Source organism: Callorhinus ursinus, unplaced genomic scaffold (assembly GCF_003265705.2).
Source record: "Callorhinus ursinus isolate GAN/ISIS: 27379988/994484 unplaced genomic scaffold, GSC_fseal_2.0 scaffold2, whole genome shotgun sequence".
Classification (NCBI taxonomy): Eukaryota; Metazoa; Chordata; class Mammalia; order Carnivora; family Otariidae; genus Callorhinus; species Callorhinus ursinus.
In genome coordinates this window covers 9,976,327-9,997,640 of record NW_027397064.1, presented here as the reverse complement: position 1 = coordinate 9,997,640, position 21,314 = coordinate 9,976,327, and the positions used below count along the sequence as shown (strand labels likewise).

The 21,314-nt window shown below is 37.4% G+C and overlaps 1 protein-coding gene and 1 long non-coding RNA gene across 12 annotated transcripts in view; one reads left to right on the top strand and one right to left on the bottom strand.

The window, feature by feature from the left end:
* LOC141370153 (uncharacterized) overlaps positions 1 to 3,640 on the bottom strand; it is a 45,307-nt gene extending 41,667 nt beyond the window's left edge. The window contains exon 1 of the long non-coding RNA XR_012373964.1: positions 3,527 to 3,640. This is a non-coding gene — a long non-coding RNA (uncharacterized lncRNA). The remainder of the gene's footprint in view (positions 1 to 3,526) is intronic.
* Positions 3,641 to 3,736: 96 nt separating this feature from the next.
* The window catches only part of MFF (mitochondrial fission factor), a 30,377-nt gene continuing 12,799 nt past the window's right edge, over positions 3,737 to 21,314 (top strand). For 2 of the 11 annotated variants that reach the window (XM_073877747.1, XM_073877741.1), the window contains exons 1-8: positions 3,737 to 3,924; positions 7,254 to 7,364; positions 8,171 to 8,348; positions 9,258 to 9,478; positions 10,410 to 10,579; positions 15,947 to 16,035; positions 18,613 to 18,687; positions 19,680 to 19,757. In XM_073877747.1, coding sequence (XP_073733848.1) covers positions 8,311 to 8,348; positions 9,258 to 9,478; positions 10,410 to 10,579; positions 15,947 to 16,035; positions 18,613 to 18,687; positions 19,680 to 19,757 — 671 coding nt within the window. In that variant the 5' untranslated portion in view covers positions 3,737 to 3,924; positions 7,254 to 7,364; positions 8,171 to 8,310. The remainder of the gene's footprint in view (positions 3,925 to 7,253; positions 7,365 to 8,170; positions 8,349 to 9,257; positions 9,479 to 10,409; positions 10,580 to 15,946; positions 16,036 to 18,612; positions 18,688 to 19,679; positions 19,758 to 21,314) is intronic. The other 9 variants (XM_025890580.2, XM_025890572.2, XM_025890488.2 and 6 more) reach the window with 8 other exon arrangements.

Below are 21,314 nucleotides of genomic sequence, written 5' to 3'. Positions count from 1 at the left end.
TTATTTTGTATTAGTGCCTGTTTTTGTTTTCCTTTGAAGGGCATAATCACATCTTTGCTCACTTTCTATTAGGGTGTTTAAGAAATTTTTACAAATCTGTAAGAAAATGTATAGATTACAGAAATTATGGGTCATACATTTTGATAAATGTTTCCCATTTATAATATAAATATTCCTCATTCAAGGAAAAATATTCATAAAATTTTAAATGTAGAAAAATGGTAAAGAGGAATGCTTTTAATATACAAAATAAGAAATTTTGTAAGTAAGGAACTTTCAGGCTTGTTAAATGGCAATCAAGATTATCAAAGGAAGAAACTGAACAGTGATCTTGGGTAATAGTTCTAGGAAGACAAAGAAGATTGTTGCTCAAATATTTTAGAAATATTTTCATAATTGGGCCAAAAAATCTACATTGAAAACATTTTGAGCCAAAAAAGTGTGTTAATACCTTTAAATGAACTTATTTTTACTGCTGGCAAGTAGAGGAATGAACATTGTATTTGTGATAGTTCTCTCTCTCTCTCTTTCCTTTCAAGTCTGTTTGGAAGGAAAAATTGTGATCAGTCTCTGATGGACTCTTAGCAACCTACTGATGCGGGAGTTGCAGAGCCCTAACAGTGCCTAGTTCACCTCATCCTATTTCCAGCTCTGCCTACCGGAAACTGAGAAACAACCAAACACAGAGGGAAAAGTAACTGATTTTGAATAACCAGGCTAAATCTAAACATCCAGATAAAATATGACCCTCTCCAGGTGTTTGTAGACCCTATAGTTTTTCTAAAAATGCTGACATTGCTCAAAACCTTTTTATTTTTTTATTTTTATTTTTTTTAAGATTTTATTTATTTATTCGACAGGGACAAAGCGAGAGAGGAAACACAAGCAGAGGGAGTGGGAGAGGGAGAAGCAGGCTTCCTGCAGAGCGGGGAGCCCGATGCGGGGCTCAATCCCAGGACCCTGGGATCATGACCTGAGCCGAAGGCAGACGCTTAACAACTGAGCCACCCAGGCACCTGTGCTCAAAACCTTTTTAAACTATTACTTTGGAATTGGGTTTATCAGCCAAACCAGGAAAGAGGTCTCATCACTTCTACCCAAGACCTACAGCATGCTCAAGATATTTGGCTCCACAGAAGACATCCAGATGAGTGAGACATAGACTTTGGTCTCAAACATAGAACTTAATCTGGTGGCAGAAAAGAAGGTCAATACATAGATTAATTATAATATTGGGCAGAATAAGTGCTGTAAGAGATGACAAATAGTGATTCAAAAGCTGGAGGCCTCAGGAAATAATGATGGAAGAAGGAATTTTTAGGTGGTCCTTTAAGGGCAGTTAGGATTTCAAGAAGCAGAAGGAGGCCAGAAGCAGGATGGCATTCCAGGTGGCAGAAATATCATGGATAAGGGTAAGTAGTTAGGAAAGCACGAAGCAATCTCAGAGAATAATTAATGGTCAAGAATATATAGAGTAGGGCGCCTGGGTGGCTCAGTTGGTTAAGCGACTGCCTTCGGCTCAGGTCATGATCCTGGAGTCCCCGGATCGAGTCCCACATCGGGCTCCCTGCTCAGTGGGGAGTCTGCTTCTCCCTCTGACCCTCTTCCCTCTCATTCTCTCTATCTCTCATTCTCCCTCTCGCAAATAAATAAATAAAATCTTAAAAAAAAAAAAAGAACATACATGGAATAGATAGGAATATATGGAATATATGTATTCTCTGTATATGTAAACATCACATGTGCATACACACACAAACACAGTGGTAAATAAAGTGGCACTGTAGGAGTTAGGGCCATATTAGCTAGAGTTTCAAATACCAGGTTGAACTTGTATTTCATTGGCCAGTATAAAAGCAGTGAAGATTCTGACAAGAGTAGAATGATCACATAAACGGTAACCTAGAAGACCCAGTATTTTATATACTGCCCTTGCCAGGCTATTCATAATTTCAAGTGTTTTTAAAAATTACTGGATTGCTGTTATGGACTTTTGAATTGTAGAGAACTATAAATCATCAATTTCTTTTAAACCTGGGGCTTCAAATTTGGGATTTCACAATTTTTAAAACTGGGTTCTTTGTGGATTCAACCTCTGGTAACAGAGGAGAAAAATGATTGGAGCTCAGGAGGCCAATTAAAAGGTTATCAGCCCAGATGTTGGGTAGTGATTTAGCAGTGGGAACAGAACAGACAGAGAAAGTGGACAGTTGGCATTGAGGATGGGGGCTTGGGAGACAGTGAATGATGACTTCAGAATTTTGAAACTTGATGATTGGAAAATAATCTTGCCATTAACTGAAAGAAAAAATCGGGAGAAGGTATCTGGACTGGGAAGAAGGAGAAAATTGGAGTTTGAAACCCTGTTAGGATTAAAACTCTAAAGGGACACTTACGAAGAATTGGCTAGAACTATTGCAACAGGATGAGACTAAATGTATGTGTTAATTTATTTAGATTTATATGCCATGTTTTCCCCACAAAAGATTTGAGGCAGTTATGGGTGCAAATATAGTCAATGATGGATTGAATCCTAAACAGGAATGTCCACATGAATGATGGAAGACCCAGCATGAAGCTGTATCACAAAAAACAAGGGGGCAGAGTTTCTAGGTAAGGGAGAGAAAAAGCCCCCCCCCTTTTTTTCCCTTTGAGAATCTACTACCAATGTTTGGTGTTTTCATGTACCACACTGACTCCTTTAACAGAATCAAATGATTCAGTAAGATTAAGGGTGATCAGAATTAAGGGAGAAGACTGGATCTGGCAACTGGTTCACAGCCTTCATTTGTTCAAAACGTTTTTCTTGTGCGGAGGGGGCAGGAGTAAAACGCAAACTGCAAGTAATTAAGAAGTGGAAGGGTGTTGGAAGCAACAGGGCCCTCATTTCTACAAGTCTTGGTTATGGATGGCTTACCCAGCTTGGTCTTTCTATCTTCCCGCAAAAGGTTGGTTTGGAATGACACATCATTCCTAAAATCTATCTATTCTCACAGAAAGTGGTTTGCCACTATTAAGAAGGGACCCAAGAACATAATTCTCAAAGTGCTTCCCAAATTATTTTGAAGAATGGTAACGTCTCTGGAATATCTTTAGATTCTAGAGTAGTACCTACTCATGTGTATGTCCTTGTTCGACTGTTAAAATTCAGGCATACAAAATATCCCCCGGTTTGGCTTCAGTCCGTCCCAATGTTGGGGAGCATAGCGCCGAGTTTCCCACGGAAAGTTATTAGGCGGTTAGATCCAGAGAGGGCTCTCCCGAAGCTCAACAAGGCTGCTAACTACTTTAAACCTAACTTCTCCTTTTCCAGCATTCTCATACTGAGGGATTAGTGGAGCCAGTCAAGGCAGCGGTCACTGTTAAGGAAGACATCTAATCATTAGAGGGCTCGACCAGTAATCAAAATTGGAGTACCACCTGCAGAGTTGGTGAAATATTCAGAGTTATTAAGCCTCACGCCACAGAGATTTTGATGCAAACAGTCCTGAAAAATAGTCATTTTAACTGGCTATCGAAGGTTTACCTTGTAGACACGTGGGTCTTACAGATCACAAACTCTAGTTAAGTTCAACCAGGAACCAGACTCACACCACAGACACATTATTGCCTGCCGCTGGCGCACTTTGCCCTCAACAAAGATGTCCCCGTATCGCCGTCGCACTGCCCCCGCTCCTGTGCGTGAGCCTCACGTCCGCCCTTCCCTGCGTCACATGACCACGAACCTGTCTCAGCTACGGCTCCTGGCAAGGGCCAGCCCCGGCCGTTCTCGCGTCTCACCCGGCCCGCTTTGGGCCGCTCCGGCCGGTGCTTTGCCCCGGCGCCGCAGTGCGCTCGGCCAACCGCCTCTAGGAGCGCCCAGCCGAACGCCCCGGGAGCCGGCGGGCGGCGGCCCTCGCCGGGGACCCTCCAGCGGGCCCAGGGGTGAGTGCTGATGCCGGGACCCGCGGCCCGAGCCGGAGCCGGCCTCGGGCCTAACGCCGCGGCCGTGACCCTCCGGCCGACGGAGGGACCCGCGGTGGCCCCGGCCGGTCCATGGTGTCGTCGCGAGTCCCGACCTCCGGGCTCTGGCCTTTCCTCCTCCTCAGGATCTTGCCGCCTCCTCGGTCCCTGGGGAGAGCAGCACACGCTCCTGCGAACGTTTTGGGGCTAACCTGCCCCCACCTTTCTAGTTCGGGGTCTCATTTTGACAGTCTGGGGGAGGGGGGAGGGGGAAACACTGGGGGCGTCCTGAGAGCTTGAACGCGGAGCTTTGCTGGGGGTTCTCCCTCATCCTTCCCGGCCGAGGCTCTGGCCCCTTTCAGAATGACCTTGGACCAGACGCCAGCCGGCTTGACAAGTAGTTTTTTTGTTTTGTTTTGTTCTTTTTTCTTTCTTTCTTTCTTTTCTTCCTTTTTTTTTTCTTTTTCTTTTTTTTTTTTACTTTGTGGGAAATACGTGTGTTCGGAAAGGAAGGCTGTGCTGGAAGCCGATCGGCGGCGGGAGGCCCCGGGTCGGGTGGGTCTGTAAGCACGCTTGCTCCCAGGTGTGGATGCTGGGAGTTAGTTGCTCCTCGGATTTCCCTAAAAGAGCTGGGAAGCCGGAGGAGGGGAGCTCGGGCGCCGGTTCCGCCGAGCCTCTGACCTTCACCTGCAGGACGAGGCCCCTTGGATGGTGCAAGAACACCCCGGGCCGCGTCCTACAGCGTTAGAGCAAGGGGCGCTTTCCAAGTGGTGGCAGCTTTTCATTGCGGCAGATAAGAAAAACCCCACAGCCCTTGTTCCCAAGTGTGGAGCCAGTTGTACGCAAGGCTCCCAACCACTGAGAAACTTGACCTGAAGGACCTTAAATGTTTTCTCTCCCTAGATTAAAAACATTTGTTTCTGTGTCAATTTCGTCGGCTAATGAGATCCCAAAGGAAAAACCCTCAGGAAAATGGATTTGGAAAGAATTAGAACGACTTAGTTATACTTAGTAGTCTTCTCCCCGTGTAATTAACTTATGTGTAGGGCCTGCTATCTTTTTGGTTTCAAACACTTGGGAATTGGTTTAGCTATTCTATCCAAAAGGAAATTGTGTGTTCTATCCCTTCCTGTCTGATAGGGCTGCCGCGTTTCAGGATTACAAAGTTTAGCAGTTGCTTTCCTCCCTTCTGCTGTTGAAACTTGTTTTCAATGTTTCTGATGTGATAGCCCAGATATAACTTGTTTTCTGTGGATTCATAAGCTTATTTTAAAATTTGTGGATATGTGGGGTTTTTTTTTTTTTTCAAGTTTTTGGTGACTTTTCTTTCCAAACTACAATTAATCCTGCATTACTAAAACCTGATTTGCTAATGCACCTATTTTTTAAGTATAGTTGCTTGAAAAGAGAACGGATACAGGGTGACCTATATAAAAACCTTGAACTAGGTCCACACAATAAGTGCTAAAGAACCGGACTTTTTTTTTTTAATAATTGGAGAATTATATAAATCTTTGCCACCACAATCAATTTGACCCAAGTTGTTTCTGCAACTTCCTGGACGAATTCTCTGAGTTCCAGTGTTCTGATATAGAAAATAAGAAAGTCAAGCTTGAATCATTTGTCCCAAATTTGGGACACTTTCCAGGAATGGAATTTGACTTGATTCTAGATAGTGTATGGATGAGGGTTTTTTCTTTTAGTTATGTTTTGGTTACATATATTTATATATGTATGGTTTAAGGCAGTAAAAAAATAAAATACATTTAGGATGTTTACAAGTTAAAGAAAAACTTTAGGTTGAGAGTAAATGCACTGTGGGAATGTGGAAAAAACTATAAAATTGGTAAATTACTGGTATTTGGGAACTTGTAGGCTTAGAAATTAGAGGTCTAAAATCATCTGTGATTCTGAGAGATTTTCTCTCCTTAATTATATGACGGAGAATCGTGTACTGGCTGCCTAATAGATTCTAATGACAGAACCCCTAGAATTAATATCTTAACTCCAAATGAGAAGTTTATTTTATGTATTGCCAAAAGATAATACCAAAAATGCTACAGTCTAATGAGGGAGGAAAAAAGATAGATTCAGATCTAATTAGGACAGTACAGTGTTATATCTTAGAAAAGTTCTATTTACTTTTCAAATTTAAGTAGCTCAGGGCACCTGGGTGGCTCAGTTGGTTAAGTGACTGCCTTCGGCTCAGGTCATGATCCCAGAGTCCTGGGATCGAGTCCCACATCAGGCTCCCAGCTCAGTGGGGAGCCTGCTTCTCCCTCTGACTCTCTCCCCTCTCATGCTGTTTCTCTCTCGCTTGCTCTCTAATAAATAAAATCTTTAAAAAAAAAAAATTAAGTAGCTTAAATAGGCTACAGGAAAATTTAGCTTTTTCTAGAGGTTGTCTTTTCAGCATCTATCTTTATGATCTAAGTCTGTGATACTTTACAGGCTGAGAGCTTCTCATAAGATAAGATGTTGCAATAGAATGAAATTAATGAAATTTTGACACTCATGGGATGTATTGGTGGAAAGTCAATATGACTGAAATGCAGTAAATGGAGTGGGGAGAACAGCATGTTTCAGTGAGATAATGTTCTGGTTGTGTCCCTTGTTTATTATAAATCTTCAATTTATAATGCCCCAAGGCTATAATTATTTTGAAATACCTCTTTTCAATATCATATCTGAATATAAGCTTTTATTGTGCTTCATCTACACACAAGTATTGGAAGAGTTTCTCCTCTAGAAAGATGCACAAAAATTATAATAGAGATTGCCTGTGGGGACCTAGGTGGTTATAGGGATAGGGTCTGGTGGGACACTGTGTTTTCTCTGAATGTTCTTGTGTGCTTTGTACCATGTGCATATAACAGTGGTTCAAATTCAAATACTGAATGAAAGTTGTGAGTGAAATAAATAGAAATTAAATTAAGTATTGCATGAAAATAGCTGAATGAAAATTTAGCCAAAATGCATTTGTTCCTCCTTAATATATATCTATATACACATAAGTATTAAGATTCTTTCAAACTTAAATATTTTTCATGGGTCACATCTTTCTAAATTCAAATCAGAAATGGTGACAGTTCTTTATTTTATCTTGCATTAACTAATGAATGGTTGTAGGGCCCTGTCCATGGGACTAAAACTGGTGGTAAGCTTGTTAATTTTTTCTTTCTGTATTGTATTGGTTTCTTAATATAAGATTGTGTGTCTTTGGTGACTTATCATTTAGAGGATTTCCAGCAATGAATCCCTAATGTTGGTATCCTGTAGGTTTTCAATTAGCTCCTATTTTTCTCCCCTAGGGACAAAGTGGCTCTAAATGCAGCACAGGCACATTGAAGCAAGTTAAAGGATTTAATATGAAGCACAGAAGCAGATAGTGCCAAATAGCAAGCTGTAGTTGGTACACATTTGTGAGTAAAAATTTTGTCTTTTGAATCTATTTTCTTAGTCTTTAAACCATCTGCATGCCAGATCCTTAAAATTCACACATTTTGGTAAAGAATAAAGGAAGCAATTTAGCAGTCATAATTAACCACTTGTCAGGGCTTAGCACTCTGAGCAACCTCCAAGAACTCTCCTAAGCATCTCATTGAGGTAGTTCAAGGGTTGTAACACATCTCTGTCTGACGTGGAGTTTAGGAAATATCCCAGGTATGACTCACCTTTATACCGTCTTTACTTTTTATTGCCCTTGATTTATATATAATATCTTTTGCTGAAAATTCAGTGTAATTTGGCTTTTGAAGTCATTTCCTTTTAAGGAAACCATTACTTATACATCAATTTTTTTTTAAATAACTTATACATCAATTTTTTAGGCTACTTCAGATATATTTACTTCTGCCTTTTACAGTCTCTTTATGATTTCTTCCTTGTATTGTACTTAAGCCTTAAAAAAGAAAAGGACTTTTTCCCCTTTCAGAATATAATGATTAAAGGAGTCTTATGGCAAAATTTTTTTTTTTTTTACTCTGACTTCATATTTTTATATACATTTGATTATCCTGTTTGGGAAATCATAAAATAGTGACTGCATGTAAAATCATCTTTATGATTTTTGAGGTATAGAATAACTCTGTTTAGGAGAAATATGAAAATTGGTTTTGTAAATCAAGTGTTAGAAGGTAATTTTAAGTAGATATTTACTTTTATTCATGGGTTTTTTTTTAATGAATGAATTGTTGAAATACTGATTTTTATTCTTTCTTTTTTACAGCTGGAAAAGCAGTGTCCGTGTTGTTATGTACACCTCCAAAAAAGTTCAGATCTGTAGGGGAATTGTTGTATAAAGTAAACTGAACTACAGGGTAGCAGTATCTTAATAGCTATTCTAGATGTGTATTTACTCTATTAAAAATGAGTAAAAGAACAAGCAGTGACACACCACTAGGAAGGTCAGTGACATTTTATTCAGTTGAGCTGGTATTGTAGGCTTGAGAGATAGTGGCTTTAAAGCTGATTGCCATAGGCTAACCATGCTCTTTTACACTTCTTTCAACATTTTGTATTTGGGGGTAACTTTCCTCTGCATTTTCCTGAAGCATGGACCCTTCTCTAATTTAGAAAGTTATTCAGTGCATTTGTACTGTCTTTTCCCATAAAGACATGTCATGCTTTTTAAAAATATACGTGTAATATGAAATTAAGTACAGATTAATGTGAAGCTTTTAATCCCATGAGACGAATGCATACAGGAAGGATTCATTGCTACATATTCTATATTTGGTGTTCATTGCATCTCAGTCACCAGGTATATATTCAGTAAGAGAAGTTTGAATTTGTATCTTGTGATTTTTCAGGGGAATACATTTTTAAAATAAATTTAGAATTAGCCTTATTTACTTTATGAATTTGATTTTCATCATTAAAAGGTTTTGTTTTTTTCATGCATGACAGCAGTTCCTAATTTATTTTTATAAAATCCTAGCAGCTTTCCCTCAAATTATTAACTAAGAAATTTTAAGTTTTATTTCATTCATTTTTTATTTATAAGCTGCATGCATAGCTATGCAGAGAGAAAGGTAGTGTATATGTGTGTGCACATTTGTTTTGTGGTTATACAATAATTTTAAAATTTGCTCTTAGCCAGTATCCTCAGGGTGCCATTTCAGCTGATAAGTGAGAAGGCATTACGTTGAGGAACACATTTTCTTCAGTCTTTTACTTTTCCTTTGTACGTATTCAGTACTCACAACTGAGAAGTCTCCTTTTGCGCTTCCTACAAGGTATTGTTTTCTAACTTCACTTCGTAAAGAAGACTGACATATTAATAGTCACCCCTGTCTTTAAATTTTTGCCCACAGAGTGAGTGGGGCAGCATTTCCTTCTCCCACTGCTGCTGAGATGGCGGAGATTAGTCGAATTCAGTATGAAATGGAATACACCGAAGGTATTAGTCAGCAGATGAGGGTCCCGGAGAAATTAAAGGTAGCACCACCAAATGCTGACCTGGAACAAGGATTCCAAGAAGGAGTTCCAAACGCTAGTGTCATTATGCAGGTTCCAGAGAGGATTGTTGTAGCAGGTATTTTACATTTTTTTCTAAAGTTGTCTGATAAATCTTTGTTTTATGTATTTTTCTAAAAACTTCTGGGTTTTTCAAAATACTGTTTAGAAAAGGGGCTGGGAAATACAACTATACATTATTTTCAAAAGTTTTATTATAATCGCCTGAAATTTCAAACACTATTTTTTACTAATTCAACTGAGACATAATTTACATACATAAAATACATGTAATTTTTAAGTGTGAAGCTTGATGAGTTTTGACAAATGCATATACTCCTGTGACCTTCCACCACGGTCTAGATATAGAACACTTTCATTACCCTGAAAGGTTTCCTTGTGCCCCATCTCCTTTAGTTCTCCCCCCCTCAATTCCAGGCAACCATAATCTCCTTTCTATAACCAGAGACTAGATGCATCTCTTCTAGAGTTTCATATAGATGGAATGATACAGTTTATACTCTTGGGTCTGGTTTTTGCTTAGTGTAATGTTTTTTGAAATTCTTTCCTGTTCTTGCTTGTATCAGTTCATTCCATTTTATTGCTGAGTTGTATTACACTATTTGCCTATACCACAATTTGTGAATTCACCTATTGATGGAGATTTGGGTTGTTTCTTGTTTGGGGCTGTTGGGAATAAAGCTTCATTAAAGTACAAGTTCTTGTAGAGATGTGTGTTTTCATATTTCTAGGAGTGGAATTGCTAGATTATACCATAAGTTATATTTAACTTTATGAAAACCTGTCAAGCTGTTTTTGAAATTGATTGTACGTGTTATGTTCCCATCAGTGGTGTATGAGAGTTTCCATCGCTCCACGTCCTTGCCAACACTTTGTACTGTCAGGCTTTAATTTTAGTCCTTGTAGGGGATGTGTAGTGGCAGATACACTTTAATAAAACCACTGTCTTTTAAAACCTCCTCCTTTCCTTTTTATTTTTTTACTCCCAGGAAATAATGAAGACATTCCATTTTCAAGACCAGCAGATCTTGACCTTATTCAGTCAACTCCCTTTAAACCTCTGGCACTAAAAACACCACCTCGTGTACTTACATTAAGTGAAAGACCACTAGATTTTCTGGATTTAGAAAGACCTCCTCCAACCCCTCAAAATGAAGAAGTAAGTAGAGTTTTAAACATCAACTGAATTTGAAACAATATAGACAAAAACAAAAGGTAAAGAGAATTGAAAGCTATAAATCCTACATTAGCAATATGTAATGAAAGCCTTCCACATGGACCATTGCTTACTATAAATTCTGATATATAGATACCCCAAATAATTTTTTAAAATTTGAATGTTATGTTTTAGGGAAATGGAAGTTTTGTGGAAATCATTAACGTTCACATGGTCTAGGAGTTATGGCCAGGGGTTATACCTGAAACAATACTGAAAGAGTTGGGAAGTTTAGCATGGAAAATTAATGCATCACTTTGTTACAAAAGAAGTCTGGCAAACAGGGCAAAGAAAGCTCTTTTTTTCCTTGATACTACCTCGTCTCCCTGCTTGCTAAAAAGCCTAAGTTAATGTACCTTGTAACATTAATAGCCCTGTTGACCTAAATATGGCAGCTTGGACAAATGAGGTGTTAGTAGCAAAGTTCAGATCTTGCCTCTCCCATTGATTCAGGGCCAATCTTGTAAAATTTCTTTTCTGTGAGATGATACTTAGAGTTGCAACTTTTACACTGTAGCTTCTGAACTGTGTTGTCATGAAGCTAGTATAATACAATGTGCAAACATGTTTTTATTGGTAGTGGAACTGCCTGTGCATCGTTTTTCATGTTAGTCCTTCCCAGCGAGGGTAAATTATCCATATAACCCAGGGGAGTGCAGTGTCCTAGTACCGGGGATGGCCTGTTCTTCGGTTGAAAGTTTCTGCTGAGGTAACTGAGGTAATGTAGGTGCCAGTTGGACGTCCTAGATAGATGCTTGGTGAGAAGCACTAAATTTGAGTGTTTACATGGTGAAAAGGCACTGAGATACTTGTAGAATTGTATTTATTTGACAAACACTGTTTGAGCTTTTGTGTAAGACCCTGTGTGGTGAGATCGCGTTCCCGCATGGTGGCATGCGTGAGGGAGAAACACCAACACACACCCAAGATACGAAGTGCTTCATAGCAGAGAACAGTGAAAGGTATGAGGATCGTCATGCGAGAAGGAAGGTATCAGTCACAGTGTGCTTTCAGTTAGAGGCCCTGCCTCCTGGCCCCCCAAAAGTTCCCAGTGGAAATGACTGCTGTGGATAATAATGTCTTGGAGTGAGGATGCTACCAGGGGAGAATACTCTTCGAGTTTTGTTTTCCTTTTGATCTTTCTGCTCCCACTATTTTAGATACTTAACTCTCTACTTGGTGAGAAGAACTGATTGAAAACAAGTCAGGCACTTTCTTTAGTGATTACTTTCCCAGGGTTGCCCTCAATAGACCTCTGGGGTTTACTCCTGCGGTAGTACGAGTACATTTAGTCAAATGTGATAAATGCCCAAAGTATATAGCACTGGAGTGAAAAACTTAGGCTGAGAATGAGACCTAATTCTGAAGGCCTACTTTGCTACTTACTAATGACGTAACCTTGGGTAACTTAACAATTCCAAGGCTCATCTCTAAAAGATAAGAATAATGCCAAGTGCTTAAGATTATTGTGAGAATTAACTATAATAATGTGTGTAGTGTGTTTAGCACATGTTCTAATTTATGTTAAAAGCTTGTATGTTTAAATATTATTGTTATAAAAGTTAAGATCCTGTGGCAGGAGCCAAGTCCTGAGATGCAAAAGAGGAGTTTCAGACATTAGTACCAGCTGCCTATTGAAAGGAAAACAAAGACGATCTGTATTTCAAGTCCGTGGAAGGGTCTGGCAGCCTTCAAGACAGTCAACCTCTTGACTAGAGGAGAAAGGAAAAGGAACCAGAGTTCTAGTAGCTTCTAGAAGATGGATTGAAAGAGGAGGGCAGTAAGGCCCTGAGTGCTGCATTGGTGATTCGTTCAGATGCTAGTCAGAACCTATCAAGTGAGATCCCCTGAATCATTGACTCTGTAGTAGTCATTTTATAGCATATGCCAAGGTTTCTCAACCTCAGCACTGTTGACATTTTAGACTGGATAATTCTTTGTTGTGGTGAAGGCTATCCTTTTGCATTGTAGAATGTTTAACAGCATTCTTGATCTTTGTGTACTAGATACCAGTGGAATCCTCCAAATCATGAAAATCAGAAATATCTCTAATAGCTAAAAAAGGTGGAAATAACCCCAGTGTCCATCAGCTGAAGAATAGGTACATGAAATGTGGTATATCCATATAGTGGAATATTACTCAGCCATAATAAGGAATGAAGTACTTACACATTATACAATATGGATGAACCTTGAAAACATTATGCTACATCGAAGAAGCCAGACAGAAAAGGCCATGTATTTTATGATTCCACTTACATGAAATATCCAGAATAGGCAAATCCATAGAAACAGAAAGCAGATTAGTGGTTGCCAGCAGACTGAGGAAAAGGGGAATTGGGAATGACTGTTTAATCATTATAGGATTTCCTTTTGGGGTGATAAAAATGTTCTGGAACTACGTAGAGGTGACGGTTACACATTTGAATGCGTCAAATACACTGTATTGTTATAGTAGTTTAAAATGGTGAATTTTATGTTATGTGTGGTTTATCACAATAAAAATAAAGGAAAAATTCTCTCCATTCATTGCCAAATGTCCCCCTGAGGGCAAAATCATCCCTGGTTGAGAACCACTGGTCTATGGCAAGAAAGGAGACTACAAGAAGGTTGCTTATGAAGAAGGCTATAGAAATTGTCGTCTAAAATGTTGTCTGGTACGAGGAATAAGTTTGCAGAAAGTAACTGCACTTGGATTCCTAAACTGGCTTGGAGAACCCAAGGGAACCCATGGAGAGGGCTTAAAGCATGATGCAGATAATCCCCTCGCATAGACAGGGTTTATAAAATCTGGAGGCTTGGCTGGTAGAGAGGAAGTTGATGAACCCTTCCAGTATACGTAATCTGTACTTGGAAGGCAACTCTGGGACATGACCATTGCTTGATGATTCTACCTGCAGGAAACTAATAAAGGAACTGAGCAGTAAACTGATCTGGGTAAGAAACTGCAAAATAACCAAATCATGACAGTTCTTAGTGTTCTTAGCATTAATTAGACAGTATAAATGAGGAGGGAGGAATTTTAAGCCTATTATGAGACATAGAAGACCCTGAGACCTACAGGAGGTTACCTGAAGCTGGGAAACTTTCTCAGCTCCCAGACTGAATACAAGTTTTTAAATGAGTAATCAGTGCCGGTTGGGTCTAAATGAATTGAATTGTCAACTAGATTTCAGTAAAGCTGGAAAAAAATAATTTTTAAAAATAAATAAAAACCTTGGATTGAAAAAACCATGACTGAACTAAAGGGTGGAAGTTTTTAAAAGATAGTGTTCCTTATCACCTCAGGCTGTGTCCATGCACTTTGGTATTATAGGATACAAGTTGGTCCTATTAGAAGGCATGACAAATGTATGCTTTTGTCTGAAGGTGTTTTTTCCCTCCAGTATGGCAGTAGTATCAAGCTTAGTGTTCCTGGTAAGTTATCTTTAAATCAGATTTCAGATGGTGAAAATAACAGGCTTAGGATCCTCTAGTTTCCAGGCTGTGTTGAAGTCATACACATAATTTGTCTTCTCCTGTCATTTCCTGTCCTGCTTAAATCTTAGTTCTCAAAACACAACAGCAGGAATAGTAGAGAATTCATCTTGATCCCTGCAACATGGAAGAGCTGTTCCTAGGGAAAGCAAGCACAGCTGTGCAGTAGGTAGGAAGACAGGGATCGTTCACAAATCACCCCAGTACTGTTCTCTGAATCAAGTGTACTTGATTGAGGAGGTGCTAAGCTATATATATATATATAAACACCAATATATATGTGTATATATGTGCATATAAAACAATATATTGTTCAGTTATATATATTTAAGTTGCATATAACTTACACACACATATATATTTTGCTTTAAAGTAATTTTTATTTTTGGTTTAACTGTAAAGAGCTCTTACAATAGGCTCCAAACTGACTCCTTTTTTGTTTCTAGAAGTGTTGTTTTCCTTTTGCTCAAGTGGTTAAGTGTTTCATAACCCATAACCAAATCTAAACCATGCTCTGAAATTATGTACTGTATAGTGTGGTTTTAAATTTTGTTGTCATGGAATCTGGATTTATTCTCATTGAAGGGGCTTGTAACCTGGTAATCTACTCTGAGGTTTTTAAAAAATCATCACTAGGTACTGATGTGCGTTTTTTAAAATCTTAACTTTCAAGTCCCTTGGTTCACATACCAGTTGTCCTTTACAGTAAAGTTTACTTTAAAAAAAAAAAAACCATGAAGTTGCCATGGCTGTTTCTAGTTTAAAACAAAAACAAAAAAAACCCTAAACAGAAAAGTTAGTGATTACCATTGTTCTATTGCTCTGTAATAACCCACCTTAAGTGGCTTAAAACAAAAAGGAAGAACCAAAATTTCATTTTGCTCATGGACCCAGATTCTGTGTGTGAAGAATTTGCAGCTGGCATGATGGGGAAAGCTTGTTTCTGTTTTACAACATCTGGGTCTAAGCTAGGAAGTCTCAAAGCTAGGGATGACTCTGGATGACTCTACAGCCCGAGTCTACAATCATCTGACAGTTTACTCCTATGTCTGTTGATACTGGTTCAGTTGCTGGTGGGTGCACCTACACATGGCCTTTCCATGTGACTCGTGGGCATCTTCACATCATGGTGCCCCTGTTCCAAACATGAATGGCTTAGGGAAGAAAGGCAGAAGCCTTATTGCTGTTTATGACCTAGTCTCAGAAGTCACATTGCATCATCTCTGCAGCAGTCACCAGCCCATCCAATTTCAAAGGAAGGGAACGTAAATCCTATCCCTTAATGGAGAAGGTCAGTGATATATTCTGTAAGAAGAGCATGTGGGATGGGAGATTGTGGCCATTTCTGGAATGCCAAAACCTTTAAGCTAGTACCAAGGCTTTTTTTGGTCTAGTCTTTAAATATCCAACCAAATCTGAATTTGTTTTAACCCCAGAAGCCTGGAACATTTATTTGTAATACAGCTACATCCCATTTCCTATAATATACATGCCTTTAAAAACTGTTGTAAATTGTTCTTAATATAAATGTATTATATAAATTACAATAAATAAAAATATAATTGTACCAAGTAAGATTGATACTTAAATAGAAGCCAGAAGTAGTTTTTTCCAGTAGGTAAAGAAGCATTCCTAAGTTTATCTGCATTATAATAAGTATGTGGTTTTTGTTTTGTTTTGTTTTAACCTGTCTTTAGTACTAATACTTGGCAGCAATCTTGGTTATATTCTCTGTAAATTTTGTGAATACTTGGATTAAGGTTTTTTTGATGCTAAGTAGCTACTAGGCTACTAAGACTATTTTCTATTCCTCTCCCTTTTTTTGCGCCACAGATCCGTGCAGTTGGCAGGCTAAAAAGAGAGCGCTCTATGAGTGAAAATGCTGTTCGCCAAAACGGACAGCTGGTCAGAGCTGACTCCATGTGAGTAGAACCACTGAGCAGTGTATCTCCTTCGTTAGTTTTCTCCATGTATTCTCCCATCTTTTTCTAAATAATTCTTTTTTTATTCCCAAATATGAAAAAAAAAGAGGAGAAAGTATGTGTTTCCTGCCTAAGAACCTGAGAAAAATAATTTGTTTTTAAGTGTTCGAAATCTATTTTATATTTACATCAATTTTACATTTTTGCAGTTACTTTTATAGCCTTAAAATATGCTGTGAGAACTTTCCAGTAGCAATATCCTCTTCTATGTGTATGGCAGAATTCTAGAAGTATGATTTATTTGGGGAATTGCTTATAAAGTATACTTAAGAGAGATTGATAAATGTAAGTGCTCAGTTCTGTGCAACCTTCAAAAATGTTTAGCATGTAAAAAAACAAAACAAAAGGAAAACACTCTAAGCAAGTGTCTTTATTTTCAAGTTACTCAGTTTGTCCTCAGATTGTGAACCAGCCCTTCCAGCTCTGCTTCTAAAGAGCCCTGGTAAACAATGTAGCTTAGGCAAGTGGAATTGTTTTACTTTCCTTGGGTTACTGTTTAGCTCTCTGCCTACTGAGTCATTGAATTGTTAGATCCTTTTCATCTTCCAAAAATACAAGTATGTTTAAAGGGCTGTTTGTTTAAACTTTTCTTTTTTATTTGGTTATATTATCATACTGTGATCTTAAAGCTACCCCACTATAAGATGTTTTAGATCAGGCAGATGTTTTTTGTTGTTTCATTAAAATTAATGGATTTTTACAGATAAAATATCCCTTTAAAATCTAATCTGCTCAGAATTTTGAGTGTCAAATCCATTGGTGATTGTAGTTTTTTTAAATAGATGATTTAGATTGTTTATGTAAATTAATATATCTTCCTCATTACATTTTTGGTCAGTTTTCATGAACTCATTCATCGTGAACCATATTTGATGCCAGGCATCCTGTTAGCTTCTCTGGGAACTGCAGCAGAATCAGGAGATGGTACATCTCTCTCAGAGTTTGCAAATCTAGATAAAAGTGAAATACTTAAATGTATATACAGATAAAGTAGAGCACAGTACAATATACCATTTGTGTTAAAACACATCAAGTTCTAGTTCGGAACTGAGGGATATACGGATGCAGAAGGGGCTTTGATGGGATTAGGCTCTCTCTTCTCTTGTGGTAGGTGCAAAGGAGAGCTGTAAGTGCTCTGATTTCTTGGAAAATCTTGAAATGTCTCCCAAGTAGTTCTGGTTATTCTGAAGGGTTATATAGGAAGACAGTAAGTGAAAATGAACAAACCTCTCCTTCAGGAAATATCTGAAAAGGTCAACTATTAATATGACAATTTTTTATGGTAGTTATGTTTCTCTGAAGATACCTGGTTGTCGGGGATGTCAGCTGGCCCATGAAATCCATTTTTCTAGAATATTTCCGGATACATTACACAAATAGTAAAAAGGCTGCATAGTTGATGGCTAGGATAGCTTCTTGATATTTAGTGTACCTATCAGAATGATTAAGCATACACCAAAGGGCTTTTGTTATTTTCTATTTGTAATATTTTTTAAGGTAGCAAAGTGTTCTAATAAACTTTTCTGTTATATGAAGATGTGGTTTATTATTTAGGTCTCTAATAAACTTGATATTTCACACTAGTGAGATAAAAACAGGACTATTTTAGTATAGCATCACTTTTGGTTTTTAAGTAACTATCGATAGCTGAGTTGAGTTGAAGAGAAAGGAAACAGCTTTACTATATTTGAAAACCAGCCTAGAGAGGTATAATTTAGAGTAGATGATTAGTTCATAGGTATTTTTGTAGTTTACCAATAACCTAAGTTCCTTATAACAGAGAAGATTAACAGAGTTAACTAATGTCTGCTTTTTGTGTTTCAGTTGCCTTAATGGCACTTTCTAGATGTTTAATAAAACTGAAAATCTCATGTTTTAATTTTTGGTGGTAAAAATAACATGCAAATTTAACTACATTTTCACAGTGAAATTCTTATATTACCATACTTAGATTAACCATACTTTTTTATTATGTATGTTACCATGTTATGGAAAGATGCTTGACCATCTTTTTGTTAATAATGTAACCTTTTTCTTCCCCTACCACTATTAATTTTAAAATTTATAATTGAATTCATTTGTAAGCCTCTATATGTAATTAACCTTAGGAATTTTTTATAATGAGCTTTATTATATATTCAGTGTTGGTAATGTGGTAACGAAGAAATTGTTGATGTAAAACAGCCAAGTTTTACTTCCACTAATGTAGTTATTAAACTTTTGCTGTCTTTACCTATTTTAGTCTCTTCTTTGTAATGTAAAATTAATTGTGTCATTGTGCATGAACCTTTGCCTGCCTCCATTTTATTTTATTCCTTGGCTTTAAGAGTAGAAGTACATACAGACATAAAAGCAGGAGCACTGGCCTTTGTTTTCTTAATTGCTTTCAAGAGTTAGTAGGATTGATTATTGTCCGCTATTGACACAAAAATGAATTCTGACCAGTAAACTTGTATCTAGCTTTTTCTTTCTGTTATAAAAGCTGAATATGTAAAAGAAGCATAATTATTATTTAAGGTGGTACAGAGCAGATTCTGCCCCAAGAAATAAAATTTCAAGGTTCCAGGCACCGATTTCTGCACCGGAGTACACGTAAGATTTTATCTGCTCTGCTTTTCACAACTAGGACTTGTTTTGATTTTGCAGGCTTGTGTTATACTAATATTTCACTAAGTAATTATCATCATATAATACCCTAATGCTCTTACTGTCTGGCTTTTCAGTACCTGGGTTTTAGGATTTCTCAAACTGTCATCATACACTTTGTTAAGAAAAAAAAAAAAGACAACTAGACCAATTAAGGAAGTAATGTATGATTTGGAGTATAATGGTAAAGTAAAATGGAATAATTTGCACATAAGGACCAAGCATCCTTTTTTATTTTCTTTATTTTGCTTTCGTTGGCATATTAGTTCTCTGTAGATTCAACTTAACCAGGTTTGGTGTCTTGCCTTCCAGAAGGAGAATGGGGTTTAAGAGTGTTTTGTCACTAGGTTTGTTTTTTTTTTTAATTCCATAGATTAAAATATGCTTAGAAGAATGTTTTGAGATCATTTAAACTCATTCTTTCTGTGAGTGTGACAGAACAAGGTGTGGGAGTGACTGACCTCTTGTGGGGATATTTCAGCCTGCTGTATAGGAATTCAACAGCCAATGCAGTTTGTCACAGAAATTGATTTTTGTCTTAGTCTAGTTCTCTTATTAGGCTTCTAGGAACCAGAAAATTGCCTTAGACAATGACAAAAAATTAAGGTTTTCTATTTAAAATTTCAAGAGAACTGGGGCACCTGGGTGGCTCAGTTGGTGAAGCGTCTGCCTTCGGCTCAGGCCATGATCTCAGGGTCCTGGGATCGAGCCCCACGTCAGGCTTCCTGCTCCACAAAGAGCCTGCTTCTCCCTCTCCCACTGCTTGCCACTCTCCCTGCTTGTGCTCTCTCTCACTCTCTCTCAGTCTCTGTCTCTGTCAAATAATTAAAATCTTAAAAAAAAAAAATGTTTTCAAGAGAAATGGTACAAAATTTGTGTTTCCATGAAAATTTTTTCTCCCTCTTTTCATGATTTTACTTTTACTGTTTTTTTGGAAGAGGTTGGAGCCTCACCAAAGAGGTTATACCCTCACAGTTTGAGAAATATTGTTCCTGTGAAAACCCTTGGGGAAAGAGGTACTTGACTTTGGACTGATCTTTTAATAATGACATAGTTATGCCAAATAAATTTTCATTTAAATATTAGTTCTCACATTGGCTAGTGTTGTTTACTTAACATTCGTGTAGTAAGATTTTATATAGGCATGAGGTGGATCTATTACTGATGAAATGATATGGTAAACATGAGTGCTTTCTTCAAAATTTCCTAATCTTTTGTAAAAGAAAAAGATAAAGTTGAGATTTTGCTGTTTTATAACATTACTTGGATCAATTTATTATCAAAGTACGTTTCTATTAAATTACTAATATTATAACATTTGCTTTAATAATCCCAGTGCCTTAGCAATATGTTTACTTTTTCGCTTTCACAGTAGTTCACTTGTCAAAACAAAAAGTCACTACACCTTGGTTGGGTGGATGAGTGGACAGAGATGAAAATCCTAAAAGCACTGTTTCCTTCCACAGCTGATGCCAGTCAGGGGTGGACGTTCCAGCTAGCATCAGGCTGATTGCTAAAATGGGCTTATTCTTTTTTGTTCTTAAATTTATTCGTAAAAAAAACACCTGCAAGACCACTTGAGGCTTTAAAAAAAAAATTGCTAAAGTATTTATTGCTTCTAACTAGGGTAATTTTGGTCAGTTGTGATTTAATCATTTGGTTCAACTGTAGATGGAAATAAATGTTAATCAAGGGCATTTAATCTATACATACACTGCCCAAAGTGGTCAACAGTTTTAAAAATAGTTCCTGCTCTGTTTTTGGTGTTTATGAAGGATTACCAAACAAATACAGAAAAGTAAGTTAAATTTCTTACTACTCTTTGGAACTTTAACTTCTTTTGAGAAACAATCAGAAATCCAAGTGTGCTTTTGATGTTGGTTTTTGATGAAATAAATATCTTCAGTAGTATTGATAAAGACTTAATTTCATCTTTTTCTACAATATTTTTTCTCATTAAGTTACAATTGAGGATCATGTAAGTTTTTTTCATTTGTTACCATATTCCGATTTTCATATGATCATGCGTAGAATCTTAGAATCAGCAGAGATCTTGTTGACTGTTTTCATACTCAGCCTTCTGTGCATTCCCTCTAAGAATTCTTTGCAGTTATTCTGAAATTAGTTTATGCTTGACTACTTTATAAATGACCACCTGATTTCACATGTATGGACAGGAAATACTTGTACTTTTAGAACTTTAAATAAATAGTTCCTATTACTTGTTTCTGACAAAATTATTTCTCTCAAAGGAAGTAATCCTTCTGTAATTTTTAGTGGACAAAGATCCATCAAACTTTTGTCGTGAATTTGGATTTAGTTTATTGACATTGCTGCTCTAAGATTAAAATTCTAAATATTGATTATTATAGCCTTTAATATGTTAGTGTGTAGCTAATGTATTTACTGATGCAGAATGAGGTGTGAAGTGTTCGATTTAAGCCCTAAAATGCAAAGACAAAAACTTTCATTATTAAATCAGAATATTGTACTGGCTAGTCTTTTACAACTTAAGTAAATTTAGCCAAGTTTCTTGGCAACTCTATCAAGAGAGTGTAAGTTGGATTGTTTAT